We start from the raw sequence: 20,895 nt of genomic DNA on the forward strand, positions 1-20,895 counted from the left end.
ATGTTCCTAGAGTGGGAGGGGAAATGGTGATGCTGCCAGAACTTTACATGGAAGAGGAAAGGAACGGTAAAATAGAAGAGGGAATGGGAGAGTGAGGGTTAAAATGGAGAAGAAAATGGAATCATAGGGGAGTGGGAGGATATGAAGGTGAACAGTGGGAAGTGGTTGGAGAAGGAGAAGGAGAAGGAGAAGGAGAAGGAGAAGGAGAAGCTCCAAGCACTCTGCCTAAAGACAGACAGAACCCGCAGCTTGCAGGCCATGAGACCAGAGCCTTATACAGACCTGCAGCTGTGCTGTCAGTGAGTGGGTTGGCCCTGGAGCTGGGAGCCATCCAGAGGCAAAAGCTGCCAGAGCTCCAGGCCCTCTGTGCCACCATAGCTCTGCTAAAGAAATCAGGGAGAGACTTCACAGTCACTACTCCCTGTACATTAAATTTCACTGTCATCAACTCCTTCTCTTTCCCTTTCTATGTCTCAGTCTTTCTTCGCAGTCATTCTTATTGTCCATTTCTCATCTTCTCTTTTTCCTTCTTCATGTTCTCCATCTTTTTATCATTTTCCTTCCTCTTCTTATCCTCATTTTCCTCCTTCTTCTCCTTCTCGTCATCCAATTTCTCCTTCTTCTATTCATCCTATTTCTCCTTCTCCTTCTCCTTCTCCTTCTCCTTCCCCTACCACTTCCCACTGTTCACCTTCATATCCTCCCACTCCCCTATGATTCCATTTTCTTCTCCATTTTAACCCTCACTCTCCCATTCCCTCTTCTATTTTACCGTTCCTTTCCTCTTCCATGTAAAGTTCTGGTAGCATCACCATTTCCCCTCCCACTCTAGGAACATCGCCATCCCCAGGGGTCTCATGGCATGGGAAAAGAAGGCAAAGAGACAGGAGTTGGATGCAGGAAAACTTTATTGAACACAGAAGGGCAGGAGATTTGGGAGAAGGATCGTGGGCAGGCCCCAGGCAGGCCGGGTGTCACGGGCTGCAGGAGGCCAGGGCAGCTCGTGCAGAGCTCAACTTCTCCATGCTGGGTTGAGGCGGCCGCGGGGCTTTGGGCTGGGCTCTGGTGGCTCTAGCAGGGCCCGCAGGTGTCCCAGAACTTCTTGCTGTAGCGGGGGAAGGCGTAAGGGCCGCAGGCGGGAGCAGCGCAGGCTCTGCCAAAGGTGCAGAGACCTCCGGAGGCCTGGGTGGCACCGGTGCCGTAGAGGCCTCCCAGCCCCAGGGAGCCACCAAAGGCCGGGACTCCGGAGGAGCCCACCACGGCTTGCTGGGGGAAGGAGCTGAGGATGGGCCCGGGGAAGGTGACCACCACCGGGGGCGGCTGGATCAAGGCCGACGAGTCGGGGCACTGGCGGGCGCACAGCTCGTTGCAGCTCTCAGCGATGGGCTGGGGCACAGCCACGCTGCTCCTGGGGGGACACAGCTCAGAGCTGCTCCTGGGGGGGCACAGATCGTAGCAGGACATCTTGGCGAGGGATCCGAGGGTGCTCTGCAAGAGAGGGCAGTCATGGCAGGAGAGCAGCAGAGGCAGCACCCGAGCCACAGGGGCCGGGGCTGGAGCAGGGAGCAGCGAGCAGAAGCGCTCGCACACTTACCCTTGTGCCTGAGGAGGAGGGGGAGAAGGTGGCCAGGCTGGTGTTTGGGCCAGTGTGGCCCAGGCAGGGCTTTTATAGCAACCCCAGCATTGCTCAGCTCCAGGCAGGGCCAATCTGCACAGGGGACACTCCCTGCTGCTGCTGCTGCTGCTGCTGACACCAGGGCTGTGCGGCCCCTGCCCCTCCCTGAGTCAGCATCCCCCAGGTGCCACCCCAGCACCTTCCTCTGCCCAAGCCATCTTGTCCTTTCTGCCATGTCAGACACTTGGTAGCCACGATGGTTTCCAGGAATTTGGCACCAAGGGCACACGTGAGGGCTTGGAGGGACTCTGGGCAGTGCTGAAAGAACGCAGAGTTGTGTTGTGCTTTGTGGGGCTGTTCCTGATCCTTGTGCTGTGTACCTCAGACCTGGCACGAGGGCTCTTTGTCCCCTGTGTCACAGAGCTCCCTGGCAGTGCCTGGGGGCAGATGGAGCCCATCTTTGCTGGACTGGCCAGTGTTTACTTGGTGCTGAGCAGGCAGGGCCCCACAGGATCTGCCTTTTCCTGGGCCTTGGGTCAGCTGTGTCCTGTGCCCATCAGGGACAGCCGGTGGCACACGGCAGGCACGGCCTGGGGCTGCTGTGGCCCAGGAGGTGGCACTGGCAGCGTCCCAGCAGGGTGATTGCAGGGGCTGATGGTGCAGCTTGGGGCTGGCCAGGAAAGGCAGAGTCAGCAGAAGAGCCCCGTGGCAGCAGGGCTGGGGCCGGGTCTTGCCCCCTCCCACGTGTCCCCAGCACGGGCAGCTCCTGCCCCGCCTCTGTGGCCACCCATAAAAGCGCTGTCCTGGCCCAGGGCTGCATCCACTGCTGCGGCCTCGCTCTGCTCAGCCCAAGGCCAGGTGGGTCCTGCGGGGCTCTGCCTCCTGGCCCAGGGACTGCCCAGGGCCTTGTTGGCCACCAGAGCTGCTGGAGCAGTGGCCGCGCTGGCACCAGCGTGGCACGGCCAGGCCTGGCTCAGGCTCCTCAGGAGAGCAAGGAAGGAGGCCCGTGGGTGGGACAGACGGAGCCAGGCTGGGCACAGGGACTCGGGCAGGGCTTGTGAGGTCTGGGGGCGTGTGGATCAGGGCTCTGAGGGGGCTGCCGGGCACAGGGCCAGGGCTGGGCAGTGAGGGCAAGGCTGTGTGGCTTTGGCCAGTCAGGGTGTGTGGCAGGGCTGGGAGCGGGGCGCTGCTGAGTGGGGAGATGCCCACGTCTCTTCTAACCCCTGCTGTTCTGAATTCTCTTTCAGCCTCATCTCTGCCATACCAAGATGTCCTGCTACGATCTGTGCCCCCCCAGGAGCAGCTCTGAGCTGTGTCCCCCCAGGAGCAGCGTGGCTGTGCCCCAGCCCATCGCTGAGAGCTGCAACGAGCTGTGCGCCCGCCAGTGCCCCGACTCGTCGGCCTTGATCCAGCCGCCCCCGGTGGTGGTCACCTTCCCCGGGCCCATCCTCAGCTCCTTCCCCCAGCAAGCCGTGGTGGGCTCCTCCGGAGCCCCGGCCTTTGGCGGCTCCCTGGGGCTGGGAGGCCTCTACGGCACCGGTGCCACCCAGGCCTCGGGAGGTCTCTGCACCTTTGGCAGAGCCTGCGCTGCTCCCGCCTGCGGCCCTTACGCCTTCCCCCGCTACAGCAAGAAGTTCTGGGACACCTGCGGGCCCTGCTAGAGACACCAGGGCCTTTCTTATCTGTCAGCAATGGAGAAATCTGTACGTTTTCCGTCCCAGTTTTTGCCGCCATTACTCTTTTCTTTAAACCCTTTTTTCTCTTATTATTTTACTTAATGTCCAGTTTGTTCATCTAGTCTTTAATGTTTTCTTTTGTAAATTTATTTTGTATAGCTATTTCATTGTTCTCTCTTTATCTCTGATCTTTTTTCTTTATGTCATTTATATCAATCTCATTTCATATTTTCATTTATTAACTCAGCTTGTTGGCAATTGCACCAGTTAAAAATGTTTGCTTTAGTTTTCTGATTCTCTTTGTGCCACCCATTTCCCCATGTTTCCTTTGTACTCTCTGTGTGATTTATTCAAGTTGCTCCTTCAATAAATAATTTGTGCATCAAATTTTTTGTGTTGTTTTCATCCCTTTTTATTTTAAATGATGCTGAGTATTCACTTGAGGTATTAGCTGCTCATAACAGACCTGTTCTACTTGACCATATCTGGTTGCTTAAATATCTGGAGTGCCACTGGAAAGGAGCCACTCTGAGAGGAGCAGCCTTCCCTGGATGACACAAAAGGGAAAGTAAGAGTAGGGCAGGGCTCGGGCTGGCCAAACCCAGCGGCTACGAAGGATCTGATCAGGGCTGTCAGTTCCCTGACAGCTCCTCTGTTACTCACCCTGGGACGTGCAAGACCCATTAAATCAACAGATCAGGGAGCAGAGATCATTACTCAGTGCTTCCCAAGGGCTTTCACAGCCCTTCTTTCTCAGAGGCTTGAGAAAATCTGCACTTAGAGGCATTTTTTTCCTCACAAGAACCCCCCCCAAATAAATGTCATAGTTGAGAGAGTGGTGAAATCACGATGTTCTTAACACAAAGTGGTGAGAGGTAATCACAGAATCATGGAATGGTTTGGGTGGGAAGGGATCTTAAAATGATCTCGTTCCACACCCTGCCATGGGCAGGGACACCTCCAACCACCCCAGGTTGCTCCAGCTCCTGCCCAGCCTGGCCTTGGACACTGCCAGGAATGGGGAATGCATGGAATAAACCCTGCCAGGGCCTCCATACACTCCCAGGGAGGGATTTATCCCCCAAATCCCATCTAAACCCCCTCCCTGTCAGTCTGAACCCACTCCCCCTTGTCCTGGCCCTCCATCCCTTGGGAATTGTCTCTCCCCGTGTTCCTCAGAGCCCCTTCAGGTCCTGTGAGGCCACAGTGAGGTCACCCCAAAGCTTCTGGAGGCTGAACAATCCCAGCCTTTCCTCCCAGCCTTTCCTCCAGCCCTCGGATCCCATCCTGGAGCCTCCTCTGGGCTCTCTCCAGCAGCTCCAATTCCTCCCTGGGCTGGGGCAGCTCTGCAGGTGGGGTCTCACCTGAGCTGGGCAGAATCCCCCCCTCTCCTGCTGCCCACGGGGCTTTTGATGAAGTCCAGGAGAAGTGCAGGGGTTGGATCTGAAGGGAGTTTGAGCCAAGGATGAGGCACAACTTGCTCTGACCATCAAATTTATGTAAAATATTAATCAAGGCAAGGAAATTCCCACCCCCCCCCGGGCTGGGAGATGTGGGAACCACTCAATCCCTTTTTCTGCTTGAATAATCTTTTTTGTTTCCTTCCCCTGCAACAAGTACAGGGAAATTTGTTGTGGCAACAAGCAAAACACAAAGCTAAACCCAAATCCTTTATCACCTGCAGAGAAAATGAAAATATTGGGGTGAACCTGGACCACAACAACCAATCTTCACTGTAGGAATTAAGAGCAGATATTTGATCTCTGGGGGAATTTCTCAGGAATGGCAAGAAGGGTATGTAAAATGTACTGGGTACAGGGGAAAACCTTAAAGATGTGCTCTGAAAAAAACACAGAAAAAGGGTAAATAATCACAAATATTTCTTTTTTATGGAATATGTAGTTTGAAATAAGACAAATGCAGCAAAAGTGGAATCTTAAACTAACAGAGGATTCAACCTCAGGTATGCAAAACATTTTTTTTTTAAAGAAAGAAAAGAAGAGCTGCATTAATTATTAACCCTTGACTTCCAATGGCACAAATCATGATTTAATTAAAGTAATGGCAGGCACCACCTTGTTTCCTGCACATTAAAGCAGCTGGGGTTGTGTAAGAGTGAAATGTCTAAATCGCTCATGTCATACAACACCGAACATTAGCTGGGTTGAGCAGCAGATAATGAATGTTTGTGAAATCATTACAAAGTATTTTTCTCAAGAAGGGCCAGAACACTGTTGATAAGAGATTGCACCCATGACTATAAAGAAAAACCTTGATCTGCCTCTTTGATTTTTCCTCAAAATTGGAATCACAGGACTCGATATGGGAACATTCAGCACCACCAACCCTTTTTAAACTGAATTTCATTTCCCACTAAAACTCCTTTAGTTAAACAAAGTGATTTTTTTTTTTATGTGGGATTGATTCCAAACCTTCCTCTCAATGGAAAATTATTGGGGAACTGCTGAGCGTCCTGGATGACCTCAGCAGATATTCATGACCCCTTAAATCCATCTCAGATAAACAAGGTGTCTTTCATTAGGGCTGGAAAAGACATTTATTCCTGGGTAGTCCTGGAATAAGCTGGTTTCTGCTTCTAATTAATTTATCAGATAATTTTAAAGGGCTGTTAAGTAAAAATGTCCGTGTCAGCCAAAGATGAGTCTTACAAAATCTTGGAGCAGACAAGCTCATGACAAGGTTGTAAAGGAAGAAGTAACATGTGGAGTCAGCTTAATGAACATGGTAATTCCGGTGAGGTCACTCTAATGATGCCAGGAGTTGCCAGCCCCAATTAAGACCCAAGATTAAAGAAATCAAGATGGTGAAATTCCGACATCACACGATAGGAGAATGTGAATGAAATCAGAACTGCCACAAACTCCGAACTTTCATGACTCAAAGCTGGTAAACAATTTCTTTTAGGCAGAACCCCCACCCCAAGCAAGATTCCACAGCCTCAGGAATGTTGGGATCCTCTATATAAACCCCAGTGCCTGGGTCCAGCCAGACACTTCTTGGAGCTCGCTGACCTTGGGGAGTTAGTGAGTATGAATTTTTAATTTATTTCTATTTATTTAATCGGAGCCTGTACCAGAGCAGTTGGGGAAGATTCCTTTAAGAATGCTGAGACTTAGAAGAGCTTTAGCTTGTTTCTGTCTGGAATTGCCCTTAATGAAACCTGTGGGAAATGTGGGATTTGGGAGTCAGGGTATGAGCACAGAAATTCTGAAAAATTGGAGTCTTCCGAGCCAATTAGCAGCTTTAAAAAGGCACAGATTAAAATAATTATTTCAGGTGATTATTTTAGCACTTGAGAAAATTCTGGACAAGAATTGAGACCCTTTTAAACCGGGTTCAGTGGCCTTGAGAGAGTCAGAATAAACCTTCCTATTTCAAGGAAAAATTCACATATAATTCAGATCTCTCCACACTTTGGGGAAGTTTATGGAAGATGGGACAGAGGTTTTTATATGGTTCTAGAGGGCAGGCATTTCCACAACTTCCAGACGCTGAAAAACACAGGCATGAGGTGCTAGAAAACAGATCAGTCTGTGGGGTCAGGTCATCCTGGGGATGGTTTTACACAGGCAAGGAAATTTTTAACCAAGGTGCTCAGTGAGGGTTCACTCAAGGTTGGGCGTCAGTCAGGGCTGAACAGAAAACACAACACAGTGATTTCAGGAATTTTGAAGATTGATCTCATAAACTTCTTGCCGTTTACAGTTTTTACGTCTCCATCTGTCACAAACCAACCTCCACCCTCACCAAGATGTCCTGCTACGATCTGTGCCCCCCCAGGAGCAGCTCTGAGCTGTGTCCCCCCAGGAGCAGCGTGGCTGTGCCCCAGCCCATCGCTGAGAGCTGCAACGAGCTGTGCGCCCGCCAGTGCCCCGACTCGTCGGCCTTGATCCAGCCGCCCCCGGTGGTGGTCACCTTCCCCGGGCCCATCCTCAGCTCCTTCCCCCAGCAAGCCGTGGTGGGCTCCTCCGGAGCCCCGGCCTTTGGCGGCTCCCTGGGGCTGGGAGGCCTCTACGGCACCGGTGCCACCCAGGCCTCCGGAGGTCTCTGCACCTTTGGCAGAGCCTGCGCTGCTCCCGCCTGCGGCCCTTACGCCTTCCCCCGCTACAGCAAGAAGTTCTGGGACACCTGCGGGCCCTGCTAGAGACACCAGAGCCCAGCCCAAAGCCCCGCGGCCGCCTCAACCCAGCATGGAGAAGTTGAGCTCTGCACGAGCTGCCCTGGCCTCCTGCAGCCCGTGACACCCGGCCTGCCTGGGGCCTGCCCACGATCCTTCTCCCAAATCTCCTGCTCTTCTGTGTTCAATAAAGTTTTCCTGCATCTAACTTCTGTCTCTCTGTTTCTTTTCCCAAATTATGAAGACCTAAAATTCTTGGCCAAATGAGGAACTCCAGGCCGCTCCTCCCTGCACATGACTGAATATTCCCCCCAAAAGGAAAGAATAAAGGACAAAAGCAAACCAGAGAGGTTGTTGCGCAGATCAAACAGCGGTTTAATTTCAGAGAGAAGATCAACAGCCGAGTGCAGGGAATCCAGGAGATGCCAGGGGCAGCAGGGGATGCAGGACTCGTGTTCCGGGAGCAGGGACTGGCTCAGGACCAGGATACAGCCAGGGGATGGGGGGCTCAGGGCACAGAGAGGGGATGGAGGGACCAGGACATTCCCTTGGGCATGGGAGGACTCAGGGAATTCCGAGGGGATGGAGAATTCAGGGGATCCCGAGGGCACGGAGGGCTCAGGGCACAGCCAGGGCTAGGGGCACACTCAGCTGCCACTGCCAGCGGCTCCTGCCCGGTGTCCCCATGGCCCGGGCTGGGCTCCAGGGCTGGCACTGCCTCTGGGGACTGGCACTGCCAGGGGAGCTTTAGAAAACCCCACAGCTCCCACGGCGGGACCTGCCCCATCTCTGGAAGCCGGGCAGGGAATAGCCCAGGCCCCGCGAGGAGAAACCAGAGCTGGAGGAGCCAAAGGAGCCCCCATAGCCCCTCAGGGAACCCCCATAACCTCCAAAGGAGCCCCCATAGCCCCCCAAGGAGCCCCCATAGCCCCCCAAGGAACCCCCATAGCCAGTGTCACCTCCATAACCCAGGGAACGGCCATAGCCAAGGGAGCCCCCATAGCCCCCACAGCTTCCCAGGCCAAAGGAGCCCCCATAGCCCCGGGACCCCCCATATCCAAAGGAGCCCCCATAGCCCTGGGAGCCCCCATAGCCTGAGAAACCCCCATAGCCCTGGGAACCTCCATAAGGTCCCCAACCAAAGGAGCCCCTATAACCTTGGGATTCCCCCAACCCAAAGGAGCCCCCATAGCCCTGGGAACCTCCATAAGGTCCCCACCCAAAGGAGCCCAAATTTCTCCAGGAGCCCCCATAACCTCCAGACCCAAAGTTGCCCCCATAGCCAGAGGAGCCCCCCAAGCTCAGGGAGCCCCCATAACCCCCAGAAGCTCCAGACCCAAAGTTGCCCCCGTAGCCCTGGGAGCTGCGGGAACTGAAGGAACGCCCCAGCCACGCTGGGCCCGACGATCCCACGACGCTCTCCTGGGGGCAGGTGCTGAGCACGGGCCCCGGGATGGTCACCAGCACGGGCGGGGGCAGGATCAGGGCTCTGGACTCGGGGCACTGCTGCACACACGGCTCGTTGGAGCTCTGGGCCACGGGCTGCGGGCAGCTCACGCCGCACGGCTCGCTGGAGCAGGACATCCTTCTCTGCTGGGAGCCTGCAACCCACGGCACCAGAAAGGTTTCACACCCACAACTTCACACCTCGCTCTGCCTTCTGCTTTCCCATGGCAAATCACAGAGCCCGGAGTTCATTGCTTCCCCATCCTGACCCTCATCCCAGCACAGGAATCGCATCCCAGGCTCTGTCTGCTCTCCAGATGCCCCACACTCATGTCGCACTCACATGAACACATCTGCTGTCACCTCTGGTGAGTCCCACACTGTCACTCATCTGCTTTTATCTCCTCATACTTTTATTAAGAGCTGCTGAGATCTGGCAATGTATCCATAGGAAGTGAAGAAGTGTCAGATTAAGAAGCAGCAATTTTTGTCCTTTCTTATCCTTCCCCGAGTAGCCCTCAGCTTCCAAACCTGAAAATTTACCCTTATGGAACAAATATTCCCACAAGGTGGCAATGATCAGTCAGACGTTTTTAAGTTTTACAGTCACGTGCTGGACCTAAAATGCCTGGGAAATGGTAATTCCAAGTGGCACGGTGAGAATTCACATTTTATTCTCTAACAGCCTTCTGATCCCCACAGCTTTTAAATCTGCCAATCCATAGCATCAACGAATTGGTTGGGGAAAAAAAGGATAGAGAAGGAGAGAGGAGCTAAGTCAGACTTACCTTGTTCACCTGGAATAACTCAGGAGATGTGGATGGAGAGGCTCGGAGTGGTGGCAGCTTTTATACATTTCCCAAAGTGCTTACACGGACAAAACACCCTCCGTGCCTCTGGTCCCACACAAAACAACCCTGGCATGGAGGGATTTAATTTTGCTGGCTTTGCACTGCCACTCCCCACGCACAGAAACGGGTGTGAGACGATGTCAGGACAGACTTGAGGGCATCGAGCTGGTGAATGATGAGGTAATAAAATTCATGAGCGCTTCATTTAGGTTCGATGAGTTCAGATTAATTAACTCAGTCTCTTAGAATTGGTGGGGTTTAAGTGGATCCTGTGGAAAATCCATGGAAGCGGCACAAAAAGAGGGAGAGGGGCATCAAAAATGATGATAATTATCCCCAAATATTTTAGAAATGTGAGGGGTTTTAAGATCCGTGCTTGGAGCTCAAGCATTAATCACCAATCACCTTTAATCACTCAACAATCCCAAGGTGGGTTCCATTGCTCCATTCCCTGCTGGCTTTGTGACACCTCGGGGATGTTCCAGATCATTCCAGGACCATGAACACCCGCTGAAAATTCATATTTGGTGCATTAGACACAAACACAGAAATGCCAGAGCCCAAAGCCGGGACAGGAGCGCCAGTTCAGAGATGTGTGAGCTCAGGGTTCTGCATCATGAGGCACAAATTCGTGGACAAAATATTTACAAAACATTCATAACTGAGAGCCCAAGAAATTTTAGAACATCAGTTTGAGGCCCCTGATTTTGCAGACCATTGATAGTTAAGCCTGAAAATTCAGATAATTTGCAATCAGGCTTTTATCTCTCTCCTACAATTTAAGATATTTCAGCAAAATGTGGCCTCATAAATTAAGGAGAAGCTGTACTCGATATGCTTAACGATGTACTTGTCATAATCATCCCAAACACATTAATAGTTAATAAAATAAAGAATTTGATCTCATGAATGAAAATTAAATCATTGCCAGCACTGAAATTATTAATCAGAGGCTGATTAGGGAATCAAGAGGAGTGACATTGATTGATATTTTTAAATTATGCTGTTTCACAACCAGGGAGCTCCTAACTCAGAACAAATCCTCATAACTCCCGGCCTTCATTTAATGGGATAATAACAGAAATTGCAAGCACTGACTGACTATTAATGAGTATTTGTGAGGCAGCTCAAAGTCATTATCCTCCAGGTACCTCTCATTATTATCAGCAAATCATGATGACACTTCACAAGCAGAGCTATTTTACAATTTGGAGGTAATTTATTGCCTCTCTTTTGCAAGATCATAAAATCAGAAAACAATTGCAGAAGGAAAAAAAGAAATAACTGCAGGATGTCCCAGACTCATCCCAATTAAATATATTTTAAATTTATTACTGTTTTATTAAATTCTCACTCTTTTTTTTTTCTGTAGTGGTCAGTACTTTGGGGGTGGAGGGAAAGAAAATTGAGGTTTTTTTAATGCATTTCTAAGTGAACGTTGAGATTTCAATGGAATGTTTGGAATTAGCTTTAGGCCAAGGCCTCTTCTGGCTGTACCAATTTCTGCCTCCTTGGGGACAACTTTTACAGATCCCTACCCTGCTACAAGAAGAATTTGTGTCCTCTCAGATCCACAATTTTGGGTCCAGTTGGGTGACCTTCACCTGGAGAAGGTGCCACCACAAAGGGCTCCACACCATGGAAGTATTAATGGCCAACTATTTTTTTTTTCTTCTGCCTTTAGTCATAGTCAAAATTAAAACACCAAGGACAAAATTTTTGTGTTTAGACTCAGTTGTTTATTAATTCTTATCTATAATACAGTGAATTCTACAATACTTTTAACTAAGCTATAAACAAAAGAAACGAAGCTGCATCTCACTCGTTACAAAGTCTTTTAAAGCCTAACTATCCAATTAAAAGCTAACATTTGTATTATTTTTACTTTTAATCCAATGACCAAACACCTGTAACTCACAGTGTAATACTTTCCAACCAACCAAAAACTATTACTTAAAACTAAAAATATAGGAACAAGGAAAAAAAAAGAAGCCAACACCCAAAATTTCCATCTTGTCCCATACTTACTACTATATTCTAAACACCCAAATGTTTCCATTTTTTTTTTCAAGGCTTTCAATTTTTCAAACCCTTCACCATGCGATATTACACGCTTCTATTCAAACTACACACCAGTAATTCCAACTCCATCACTCAAATTTAGAAACCTTCTTGAGTCAAAGGCAGTGATCTTTTAGAAGTCGGTGTCGAAAAAATACAAAAAGTTCAAAACCCTTAAGCTTCACACTTCCAACATGGAAGTATTACTATTAAATTAAAATTAAAATAATGTCCCAATAGAACAGGACATTAAAATTGGCCTAAATTGGCTTTAATCGATGACTTCATGGCCACCCTTCACCCCCAAGCTCCCCAAACTCCCCCCCGAGCCGCCCCAGGAAGGGAACAGATTGCCATCAGCGGTTGTGTCACAGCCACGCGAGTTTGGGAGGGACAGTGCTGAGGTGACAGAATCGAGGCACCCACTGTGGCGTTGGTTTTGTAATAAACGAGGACGGGAGGCACCAAGGGTGGCCTTGAGTAGGATATAAAAGCTCAGATCACTCAGGGCCCTTCATCCACTTCTCTTGTTCCCACCTCTGCAGCGAACAAGGTAAGTGGTGCCACCCGTCCTCCTAAAATCTGAATTACTGCATAAATTCTTTTTTCCTCTTCCTCTTGGCTTCTTTCCCGTTGGTCTTACACTTCTGAGTGAATCTTTTCCACAGATTTGTTTAATTTATCCAGCACAGAAATTCTCTTGCAAGGCAGATGGTGATGAGAGGGAGGTTAAAGGTGGAGTTGATGCAACAAGGAGAGTTCTTTGATATCATCTTTGAATTAATCTCTTTCCATCTGATATTTCAGATAGAGAGTTAAATTTTGATTCTTCTTGGCCAGTTTAGCTCAAAAGTTTCTGCTCTGCCGTGCTGATGTCATGGATTGGCAGATTTAAAAGCTGTGGGGATCAGAAGGCTGTTAGAGAATAAAATGTGAATTCTCACCGTGCCACTTGGAATTACCATTTCCCAGGCATTTTAGGTCCAGCACGTGACTGTAAAACTTAAAAACGTCTGACTGATCATTGCCACCTTGTGGGAATATTTGTTCCATAAGGGTAAATTTTCAGGTTTGGAAGCTGAGGGCTACTCGGGGAAGGATAAGAAAGGACAAAAATTGCTGCTTCTTAATCTGACACTTCTTCACTTCCTATGGATACATTGCCAGATCTCAGCAGCTCTTAATAAAAGTATGAGGAGATAAAAGCAGATGAGTGACAGTGTGGGACTCACCAGAGGTGACAGCAGATGTGTTCATGTGAGTGCGACATGAGTGTGGGGCATCTGGAGAGCAGACAGAGCCTGGGATGCGATTCCTGTGCTGGGATGAGGGTCAGGATGGGGAAGCAATGAACTCCGGGCTCTGTGATTTGCCATGGGAAAGCAGAAGGCAGAGCGAGGTGTGAAGTTGTGGGTGTGAAACCTTTCTGGTGCCGTGGGTTGCAGGCTCCCAGCAGAGAAGGATGTCCTGCTCCAGCGAGCCGTGCGGCGTGAGCTGCCCGCAGCCCGTGGCCCAGAGCTCCAACGAGCCGTGTGTGCAGCAGTGCCCCGAGTCCAGAGCCCTGATCCTGCCCCCGCCCGTGCTGGTGACCATCCCGGGGCCCGTGCTCAGCACCTGCCCCCAGGAGAGCGTCGTGGGATCGTCGGGCCCAGCGTGGCTGGGGCGTTCCTTCAGTTCCCGCAGCTCCCAGGGCTACGGGGGCAACTTTGGGTCTGGAGCTTCTGGGGGTTATGGGGGCTCCCTGAGCTTGGGGGGCTCCTCTGGCTATGGGGGCTCCTTTGGGTCTGGAGGTTATGGGGGCTCTCAGGGCTATGGGGGCAACTTTGGGTCTGGAGGTTATGGGGGCTCCTGGAGAAATTTGGGCTCCTTTGGGTGGGGACCTTATGGAGGTTCCCAGGGCTATGGGGGCTCCTTTGGGTTGGGGGAATCCCAAGGTTATAGGGGCTCCTTTGGTTGGGGACCTTATGGAAGTTCCCAGGGCTATGGGGGTTTCTCAGGCTATGGGGGCTCCCAGGGCTATGGGGGCTCCTTTGGATATGGGGGGTCCCGGGGCTATGGGGGCTCCTTTGGCCTGGGAAGCTGTGGGGGCTATGGGGGCTCCCTTGGCTATGGCCGTTCCCTGGGTTATGGAGGTGACACTGGCTATGGGGGCTCCTTGGGGGGCTATGGGGGCTCCTTGGGGGGCTATGGGGGCTCCTTTGGAGGTTATGGGGGTTCCCTGAGGGGCTATGGGGGCTCCTTTGGCTCCTCCAGCTCTGGTTTCTCCTCGCGGGGCCTGGGCTATTCCCTGCCCGGCTTCCAGAGATGGGGCAGGTCCCGCCGTGGGAGCTGTGGGGTTTTCTAAAGCTCCCCTGGCAGTGCCAGTCCCCAGAGGCAGTGCCAGCCCTGGAGCCCAGCCCAGGCCATGGGGACACCGGGCAGGAGCCGCTGGCAGTGGCAGCTGAGTGTGCCCCTAGCCCTCCGTGCCCTCGGGATCCCCTGAATTCTCCATCCCCTCGGAATTCCCTGAGTCCTCCCATGCCCAAGGGAATGTCCTGGTCCCTCCATCCCCTCTCTGTGCCCTGAGCCCTCCATCCCCTGGCTGTATCCTGGTCCTGAGCCAGTCCCTGCTCCCGGAACACGAGTCCTGCATCCCCTGCTGCCCCTGGCATCTCCTGGATTCCCTGCACTCGGCTGTTGATCTTCTCTCTGACATTAAACCGCTGTTTGAGTTGCACAAAAACCTCTCTGGTTTGCTTTTGTCCTTTTTTGTTTTTTTTTTTGTTTTTTTCCCCTCCGGGAGCAAAACTCCCAAGGTGCTGAAGGTTCCTTATCTCGCAGGATCTGCCCTGCTCCACGTCTTTAAAATGTGGAATGGGAATTTAATTGGGGTACTTAACCCGAGGTTGAGGAATGTTTATTTAACAATTTACCCGAGGTTCATTATCTTCCCCCAGGTTCTGAGTAATTGTTCTTGCTCTGAGGATTCGGGGTGACAAAAGTCCCTTAATCACCACATCGTTTAGCAGCTAATTAAGACGTAATTGCAGCGTTTCTTAGTCAGCAGGACAACAAAGGAAGAACGAGACCTAAGTTTTCATTCTGTTTGTTGGGTTTTAAGTGGTCTGCCCGAAGAAACTTCTCGTGACCTCATTTCACCTTCCTGTGTCTGAGGGAGCCGAAAAATACGGGGAGAAATTATTTCCAAAGGCAAAATATTTCCTGGAGGATCGGGACAAGGGGGAACGGGTTCGAATTTAGGGAGAGGAGATTTAGATGGGATATTTGGAATAAATTAAATAAAGTTTTGTCTCTAAAGCAGCTTCAGCTTTCCAACCTCTTTCGCCCCATTTGTTTCAAGACAGGAGTGATTATTTCATATTGTTCTTCCAGAAATGAAACAGAAGGAAAATATTCCCTACCAAAATAAATAAAAGAATATTACTCCTGTATATTTTTCTATTATTAACTCCTCGGTAATTAGCGTGGTACAACTTAAATGCAGACCTGCTCGCTTCTCACGATTTACACACAGGCAAATTTCTCCCAGAGAAGCCTCCAAAGAGGAAGAGAGAGGAGGAACACTGCACAAATTGTGATGCACCAACGATTTAATGAGCAAGAAGTGGAATTTAAAAAAAAAAAAAACAGTATAAGAAAGCAGAAGGGCTGAATACGGATTAAAATCTGTCACCCATTTTTTCAAGGCAGTGCTTTACAGCTGGACACCCAGCGACAATCGAGTGGGGTTTTTTTGCCTCCCTGACAGCACAGAAAGGCCAAGCTGCTGCAGCCCCGTGAGCTCAGAGCGGAGGGTCAGGGAGCGTGTGGGCACGGGCTCAGTCCTGCATCCGGATCCATCCATCTCCTGCTCGTTCCACCATTTCCATCTCCTGCTCCTTCCTTCCCGAGGTTCCCTCAGGGCCCGCAGCGGTTGGAGCGCCGGTAGGACCTTCCATAAATCCCTCCCAAACCGGAGTACCCCAAAGTGCCGAGCCCCGAGGAGCTGCCGGAGGAGATGGGGACACCCCCGGCGCTCAGAGCATCCCCGACGGCCGCGGATGCCGAGGATCCCACGGCGGTGTTTTGGGGGAAGGAGCTGAGGATGGGCCCGGGCAGGGTGACCACCACGGGCGAGGGCTGGATCACGTAGGTGGAGTCCTGGCACTGGCGCACACAGGGCTCGTTGCAGCTGTTGGCCAGCGGGGTGGGACCGCAGGACGTGGGGGCACAGAGGTCGTAGCAGGACATGGCCGTGGGGTGTGAGTCCGGAACGCGGGGAGCTCTGGAATACAAGGAACGAGTTGTAATTAGTCACGTAATGAAGCTGTTGTGGTGATGGAGAGCTGCGTGGAGTGAAGGGTTGGTTTGGGCTTCGCTCAAATCTCCTTCCAAGCCCAGAGCTCTCCACACCACCAAGGGCAGCTGCGCCTCCTCCTGAGCGCTCCTTTCTCCTCTTGCGGCCTTGAAATAAGTGGGGAATGAGGGATCGGGGAGTGAGAAAAGCGAGGAGAAACTGCGTCCCGCAACAGAAGAAAAAAATTAAAAATTCACCCAGAGAGTAAAAAAAGAGGAGCAGAATTTTCACAGTGAAATGGTGAGGCCTTGGCATATTTTGCTCTTGGCAAGGGAGTTCAGGGAATCTCCTTCTGGAGATATTTGGACCCTCCTGCCCAGGATTCTCCCTCCCTGGAGTCCTTCCAAACCCGACTGGAGCCTTTCCTGTGTCACCTGCTCCAGGGGTTCGTACTGGGAGATCGCCTTCGGACCCCGAATATTTTACGGTTCCACTCCGAGAGCCAAAATCTCTGCACAGACTCCCCGCATCCAACTCCCAGCTGCTGAGCAACGCTCAGGCAGAGCTCGGAACTTCTCGGAAGGGAAAAATTGGGGTGACAGAAATGAAAACAAAACCCGGGTTCAGCACGGGAACAACCTCCACCCTTCACAGAATGTCCCTCCCTGGAGAAAAAGCTGCTTCGAGGTCTCCCCAGCGATTTTAAAGAGCACGAACCTCACAGCGCTACAGACAAACGGCAGAAAAATAAACCACAAAGACAGCGACAATGCAGGAGAATGGGAAGCAGATCAAGACTCACCCTTTTCTCTCAGGAGAATAAAGCAGGAGTGGATTTAGCTCCTCTGACCCGGCTGGTTTTATACCCTGGCCCAGAGAGCCCGAGGACCTGGGACAAAAATTTTGCTTGTAGCTCATTAGCAGCCAATTGCTAACGATTCCTCATATGCAAAATACCCCTGGCTGGGGATTTGCTTTTCCTCTCCGTTTGTGTTTCTTGCCTGGATTTCATTTCCTCCCTGTAATGTATGCATTCCTCCGCAGAGGTTTTCTTTTATCCTCAAATCTTACGAGCCCCCGGTAAATTCCTGGTCGGAGGCTGATTCATCTGGATTACTCAGGAAATTCTTTTGCATCCTAAGGAATCGTGACATAGGTGAATGAAACCACCAGGAAAGGCGCAGCGAACTTCCCTGTGGAATCCCTTTCCCTCTGTATGGAGGGCACAAGTTTTTGGCACGAAATTCCTATTTCTGCCTCAGAATTTCACCAAACTCCTCTCCAACAGAGGGAGAGACACACACACACAAAAAAAGGAAAGGAAATAAAATTGTTCGAAAGCATTTAGAGCTGATTAAACCCCACTACTCTCAAAGGCACTGGGAAGTGGATTCTTGGAGGGAACAGATTTTATTTTCTTGACTCAGCAGAGAGCATGAAAAGAGGATCAGCCTCTGATCTATTCCTTTCTTATTAAACCACCACGCTCCCCTGATGAAATCTAAGACACAGTTTGGGAACTGAGTGTCCAATTCCTTCATCTCAGGAGTCTCCAGGTTGGGCTTTGTGCCTACATCAAACTCCAGGACAGCGACTGACGTCAGCTGGAGGATGCCTGGGAATTTGGGGCTGCTCAGAGACACTCAAAGCTCATCTTTGGGGTCATCAAAGACGCCAAACCCTTTTACATCTGCCACTAAATTATTACGTTCCCCCTGCTGGGCCTTGCACCATTATGCAAAGCTGTTCCCCAAATTAATAGCAGTTAATTAGAGTCGTTTATAATGTTCCTGTTCCTTTTTTTCCTCTTTGAAAGCCAATTCTGGCTTTCACTTTGCACTTCTCAAAGAGCACCTCAGCGTGCAGCAATTCCAGTTCCTTTTCAAAGGCAATTTCCAGATTAAAAAGTAATTGCAGACGGGGCAGGAGCGGACTGGAGGGCAGGGCTGAGCATTCCAACCTCTCCTCGTGTTTCATCTTCGAGGCAGAGACAAGCAAATCAGCCCCGAACTGGGAGTATCTTCCCCAGCATCTCCTGGGAAATAAACGCTGGTTGGAGACTTCTGAAGAGCAGAAATCTTCAAAGTTCCCCAAATGCTTCCCTCGACCACTCAGACATGCAAATGGGGGATGATCAGCAAAAAGGACTCTTTGAACATGACCAGGGGTTCAAAGGGGTGGCCAAGAATCCTGCTGGATTCCACAAACTTCCCCACCAGCTCCAATCCTTCCACCTTGGCCTTGAAATACAAATCAGAATTTGCACAATTCCAGCTGTGAGTCACTAGATGTCCCCACTTTGGGATGACACTGGTGACACGATGGGCGGAAACTCTCCTGTCCCTCAAGATTGACCAGACTTTCCCAAAGTTCTCCTTGCCCGCACAGAAATGTTTAAAATTAAAAAAAAAAAAAAAAAAATTAGTTGTCCGGAGAAGTTATGTCTGCTCCTGGTTCCCTGGAAGTGTCCAAGGCTGGGTTGGACAGGGCTTGGAGGAACCTGGGACAGTGGAAGGTGTCCCTGCCCATGGTTTAGGTTATTTTTGAGGCCCCTTCCCACCCAAACCATTCCAAGACTCGCTGACTTTCCTTTATAACCAGAATTACCTGTTGATTCGAAGAGCAGCTTGTGGTTTGAAATCCAACTCATCAAAAGCTGCAGGGAAGATAAAAAGAGCCCAAACCCCACTTCTAAAGGTGATCCTAAGTCCAACTTTTCTGGCTGCCTCCATCTTCTCCTCCCAGGAGCCAAAAGCTTTGGGATGTTGCTCATGGGAATATTAGAGGGAGCCACGATCTGAAATCTCCTGGGCGTTTATCAAGGTTGGAATTGTACACTCAGGACTCCAATTAAAACTCTGGCTCCCAGGTGTGTGCCCAAAACACCAGAAGTCCTAAACAAATCGGATTTTGACTCATGCCCACTTTGGGAGGTGGAGTCAGCTCGATGGAGTCGGGAATGTTTAATGGATGCAAACCCAGGAGATGAAAGTCGTGGCTTTCACCCGCGGCCAGGATGACCCCGTAATAAACACACGCAGTAAACAAACCCATTTCCCTGCTGGGAACCCGGCCAAATGCAAATCAAACCCAACAATTCCTTCAGGGACTTCGTAATAAAAGGTGCAGGAATGTCTCAGATCCTCCAGGCAGCCCCAAAAAGCCATAAAAGCTCTCCAGAACCTTCCTGCCTCTTCCCTTCTTCCTGTAAACCCAGGAGATGCTGCAGCTCTGGCTTCAGCTTTGCAGAATTCGGTGCTGAAAGGGATTTTCACTGACAACAACTATTTCTGAAAAAAAAAAAAAATTGTGGCATTTTTTATTTCTACAGGACCAAGTGGTCGCAGGTCTTCAGGAGAAATCCTTCCCTTTGAAAAACATTCTAACATGGTATTTCCACTTATTTTCTGCAGCAGCCAATAAATCCCTTTCTCACTGACTGCAAACCCACCCAGATTTCCCTTTTTCCCTTCAGAATTGGGCTCTACTTTTACCACACCAAATTTTCACCCAAAAAGGCTGCTTGGGACAGGAATGAAAGCGGGGAGTGATGTATGAGGGTCGTATTTTATTTTATTTTATTTTATTTTATTTTATTTTATTTTGAAAAGTTTGACCCCTCTGATGCAATTTCTGAATGCTTGGAGGAAACATCTCAACTTTGAGAGGAGTTTTTGTGCAGTCTCGGAAGGGGCTTGGTTCAATAAGGGGCTTGAGAAGGGAAGTGCAAGGGTAAGGAAATTAATTTTGTCATGAGGAATATCCACCTGAACCTGTCCAAGGCAGCTCTCAGCCGTGCCTCAATCACAGCCCTTTGGAGCCATTGGACCTTTTTGGAATTCATCACCTTTTAATCAGGGAATAGCTTCAGTTGAGATGGTAAAACAACATTAAATTAAACATTTAATCCAGACCAAGCTCCTCCTGTAATAGAACATCAAACTGCCAGCTTTCCACTGTGTTCTGGTGTTTATTAAGAAAACCTCTTCCTTAAAATCATTAATTCTTTCATTTACCTCCTTTAATTTCATTCTGCTAATGACCACAGTTGGCACAGCCTCATCAGCATCTTTAATTACAGTTCAGCCTCATTCTGGACAGGCAGACAGACTCCAAGCCAGACTTTTCAGAGATATCAGGAGTTTTAGGGGCTGACAGGAGGCTGGGTCACTCGGAGCCTTCAGGGGAAGATTTCCAAACCTTCTTTCTTCAGGGAGCAAAACTCTGGTGTCCAAGCATCACCTTCGTCCCAGTCTGGGAGGAACAAGGCAGCGCCTGGATAAAGCTCAGCTCTTCAAACACCCGAAGAAAGGCTTAGAACTAAAAATTCTTTAAACTATTCTCCTTTAATCTCTTTGTCCCAGACTTCTTTCCCAACCCAACAAATTCCAAAGGGAGAAACGTTCCCCATCCTTCTGTGCCTTCCCTCCCAGACCCAGCAGGGGCTGAGCTCAGCTCCCAGGAGATGCTGCACCCGAACAGCTCCAGGCTGCACCCAAAGGCTGCCCCAACTGCTGCTTCTCTCCCTCCACATCTCCCTGAGGAATCTCAGCTCAGCTCCCTTCTTCTAAAAGTCTTTTCCCAAGGATCAAATCTTTAAAAATTCTGTTTATGTCACAGCAGGGGGCACCTGCTGCAGGGTCCCTTTCTGCCTTTGCTAAGAAGGTCTCAGGCTTGGTTTTAAAAGTTTTCCACCACTGGAATCTGACTCGTTCTCCTTTGAAATTATTTGTGTGGTGTTTTCTGGAAATGGGGATTTGCAAAGGCACTGGAAAAGGGGCTGGGAGAGCAAAGAAGGCCAGGCAGACTCGGGGCGTGATGCAGCATGAGTT

At 50.3% G+C, this 20,895-nt stretch overlaps 5 protein-coding genes and 1 pseudogene across 5 annotated transcripts; 3 read left to right on the forward strand and 3 right to left on the reverse strand.

The window, feature by feature from the left end:
- Positions 1-1,071: 1,071 nt before the first annotated feature.
- Positions 1,072-1,508, reverse strand: LOC134055139 (scale keratin-like; annotated as a pseudogene).
- Positions 1,509-2,883: 1,375 nt separating this feature from the next.
- On the forward strand, positions 2,884-3,276 carry LOC134055303 (scale keratin-like). Its single transcript, XM_062511568.1, has one exon. The coding sequence runs from the start codon at positions 2,884-2,886 to the stop codon at positions 3,274-3,276; it is 393 nt and encodes a 130-aa protein (XP_062367552.1).
- Positions 3,277-7,063: 3,787 nt separating this feature from the next.
- On the forward strand, positions 7,064-7,456 carry LOC134055304 (scale keratin-like). The gene has a single exon (XM_062511569.1). It carries the CDS (start codon positions 7,064-7,066, stop codon positions 7,454-7,456), a length of 393 nt encoding a protein of 130 aa, XP_062367553.1.
- A 720-nt stretch (positions 7,457-8,176) lies between these two features.
- LOC134055305 (claw keratin-like) lies at positions 8,177-9,207 on the reverse strand. The gene is made up of 3 exons (XM_062511570.1): positions 9,204-9,207; positions 8,604-9,030; positions 8,177-8,441 (listed from the first exon to the last, which is right to left on the reverse strand). The coding sequence occupies exons 1-3, from the start codon at positions 9,205-9,207 to the stop codon at positions 8,177-8,179; spliced, it is 696 nt and encodes a 231-aa protein (XP_062367554.1).
- A 4,042-nt stretch (positions 9,208-13,249) lies between these two features.
- LOC134055363 (claw keratin-like) lies at positions 13,250-14,131 on the forward strand. Its single transcript, XM_062511676.1, has 3 exons — positions 13,250-13,631; positions 13,677-13,704; positions 13,867-14,131. Exons 1-3 carry the CDS (start codon positions 13,250-13,252, stop codon positions 14,129-14,131), a joined length of 675 nt encoding a protein of 224 aa, XP_062367660.1.
- A 1,553-nt stretch (positions 14,132-15,684) lies between these two features.
- Positions 15,685-16,041, reverse strand: LOC134055364 (feather beta keratin-like). Its single transcript, XM_062511677.1, has one exon. It carries the CDS (start codon positions 16,015-16,017, stop codon positions 15,685-15,687), a length of 333 nt encoding a protein of 110 aa, XP_062367661.1. The 5' UTR covers positions 16,018-16,041.
- Between the last annotated feature and the right edge of the window lie 4,854 nt (positions 16,042-20,895).

The sequence above is a fragment of the Cinclus cinclus genome, chromosome 31 (assembly GCF_963662255.1).
Source record: "Cinclus cinclus chromosome 31, bCinCin1.1, whole genome shotgun sequence".
Lineage (NCBI taxonomy): Eukaryota > Metazoa > Chordata > Aves > Passeriformes > Cinclidae > Cinclus > Cinclus cinclus.

Coding starts and splice junctions, on each gene's coding strand:
- LOC134055305 (XM_062511570.1), bottom strand. Junction 8,442..8,603: donor GGCTATGGGGGCTCCTTTGG/GTTGGGGGAATC, acceptor TGGCCTGGGAAG/CTGTGGGGGCTATGGGGGCT.
- LOC134055303 (XM_062511568.1), top strand. CDS start 2,884: ATGTCCTGCTACGATCTGTGCCCCCCCAGGAGCAGCTCTGAGCTGTGT.
- LOC134055363 (XM_062511676.1), top strand. CDS start 13,250: ATGTCCTGCTCCAGCGAGCCGTGCGGCGTGAGCTGCCCGCAGCCCGTG. Junction 13,632..13,676: donor TGGGTCTGGAGGTTATGGGG/GCTCCTGGAGAA, acceptor GACCTTATGGAG/GTTCCCAGGGCTATGGGGGC. Junction 13,705..13,866: donor GGCTATGGGGGCTCCTTTGG/GTTGGGGGAATC, acceptor TGGCCTGGGAAG/CTGTGGGGGCTATGGGGGCT.
- LOC134055364 (XM_062511677.1), bottom strand. CDS start 16,017: ATGTCCTGCTACGACCTCTGTGCCCCCACGTCCTGCGGTCCCACCCCG.
- LOC134055304 (XM_062511569.1), top strand. CDS start 7,064: ATGTCCTGCTACGATCTGTGCCCCCCCAGGAGCAGCTCTGAGCTGTGT.